At 69.4% G+C, this 1,345-nt stretch overlaps 1 protein-coding gene across 1 annotated transcript in view; it reads left to right on the top strand.

Annotated features, from left to right (window-relative positions):
- Window positions 1–1,345, top strand: part of GATSL3 (GATS protein like 3) — a 21,934-nt gene that overhangs the window by 20,394 nt on the left and 195 nt on the right. Inside the window, exons 8-9 of the mRNA XM_009276370.2 lie at window positions 814–969; window positions 1,079–1,281. Of these exons, the coding sequence (XP_009274645.2) occupies window positions 814–969; window positions 1,079–1,281 (359 nt within the window). The remainder of the gene's footprint in view (window positions 1–813; window positions 970–1,078; window positions 1,282–1,345) is intronic.

The raw sequence follows: 1,345 nt of genomic DNA, 5'->3' as shown, positions 1-1,345 counted from the left end.
CGAGGCTGTCCCTCCCTGTGCCATGGCGGTGTCACCTCCCAAGGGCGCCGGCGGGGGACAGGGACATTCCCCCCGGTGGCACGTGGGATGGGGAGCAGCAGGGATGGGCACCCCACGGGGGCTCCCCCCGTCCCCGGGGGAGAAGAGATGCTGGGAGGGGGCGGGGAGGAGGGGACAAGCTTTGGGGTCAGTTTGGGGACTGATGGCAGAGGGTCAGGGGTCAGCTTGCTGGCACGGATCCTGCACCCCTCCAAGCCCTTCAACCCCCCCACCACCACCAAGCGCAGCAGGGCCAGATGCTGCGTGCCGGTCCAGCGCCACATCCGAAGTCACCGCTGGCACGCGGCTGCAGGTGCTAGCGGGGCTGGGACAGCGTCCGGCTGGAGCCGAGGGGCCGGATCTGGCAGTGTCACCACTGTCCCCTCCTTCGCAGTGGCCCACGCTGACAGGGGGAGCTGCTGGGGCAACTGCAGTGGATGGGCTGCGCTCCCCGGCTGCTTGATGGCACCTTCATCATCCTCATGCTCCTCCTCCCTGTCGGGTCCCCAGCAGGCTTTTGGCATGGGGCTGGCTCGTCCCTGAGGCAGGACCAGGGACTTCGGCGCAGGGGGACGCATGTGCCAGGCAGACGCCATTCTTGCCTCCAGGCCTGACGCCAGGGTGATGGGCGCATGGGGCTGAGCTCTTCCCGTGGCAGCCGTCACCGTGGCACTGGGGCTGCTGAGCTTGAGCCTTTCCAGCACGGCGAGGGGGCTGCCTCCCTGCACCCAGCGATGCTCCAATGTCCCCCATCTCCCTCCTCTTCCTCCCCAGCTGTCACCAAAGGACTCTTCATCCTCTGGGCGGTGCCGGGCCAGGGGGGGAGGCCCCTGCAGCCCCCCACCCTGCAGCAGATCCAGGCGCTGGTGAGGCACATGGCCGAGGACGCGCAGGAGCTTTTCGCCTTCTATGTGAGTCCCCTTCCCCAGGGTGAGGGGTCGCTCCTGTCCCCTCCGTGGGGGGACATGGGGCTGGCAGGGGGGTCCCTGTGCTGCACCCGTCTCACGTCCCTGACCTTTTCCCCCACAACCCCGGGCAGGAGGAGGACCAGCACCTGTCAACAACCTCTGCCGCAACAACCGCCCGCCTGAGTGGCTGCGGGGACCAGTGATGGTGCCCGGGGGGGTGCGGGGGACCATGGCCCGCATGGCCCAGGCGCTGCAGGACATCACCCGGCACCACCGCGACCTCAACCCCCCCGGCGCCGAAATCCTTCGCCGCTTGGCCAGCACCCACCTGAAGGTGCGAGGGCTCCTCAGCAACCTGGAGGGGCTCTTCCCGGCCCCCAGCCTCTCCCCCGGCCCCC

This window comes from Aptenodytes forsteri, unplaced genomic scaffold, assembly GCF_000699145.1.
Source record: "Aptenodytes forsteri isolate BGI_AS27 unplaced genomic scaffold, ASM69914v1 Scaffold129, whole genome shotgun sequence".
Taxonomy (NCBI): Eukaryota; Metazoa; Chordata; class Aves; order Sphenisciformes; family Spheniscidae; genus Aptenodytes; species Aptenodytes forsteri.
Note: the sequence above shows the minus strand (reverse complement) of the source record. Positions and strands in the feature narration are given on the sequence as shown.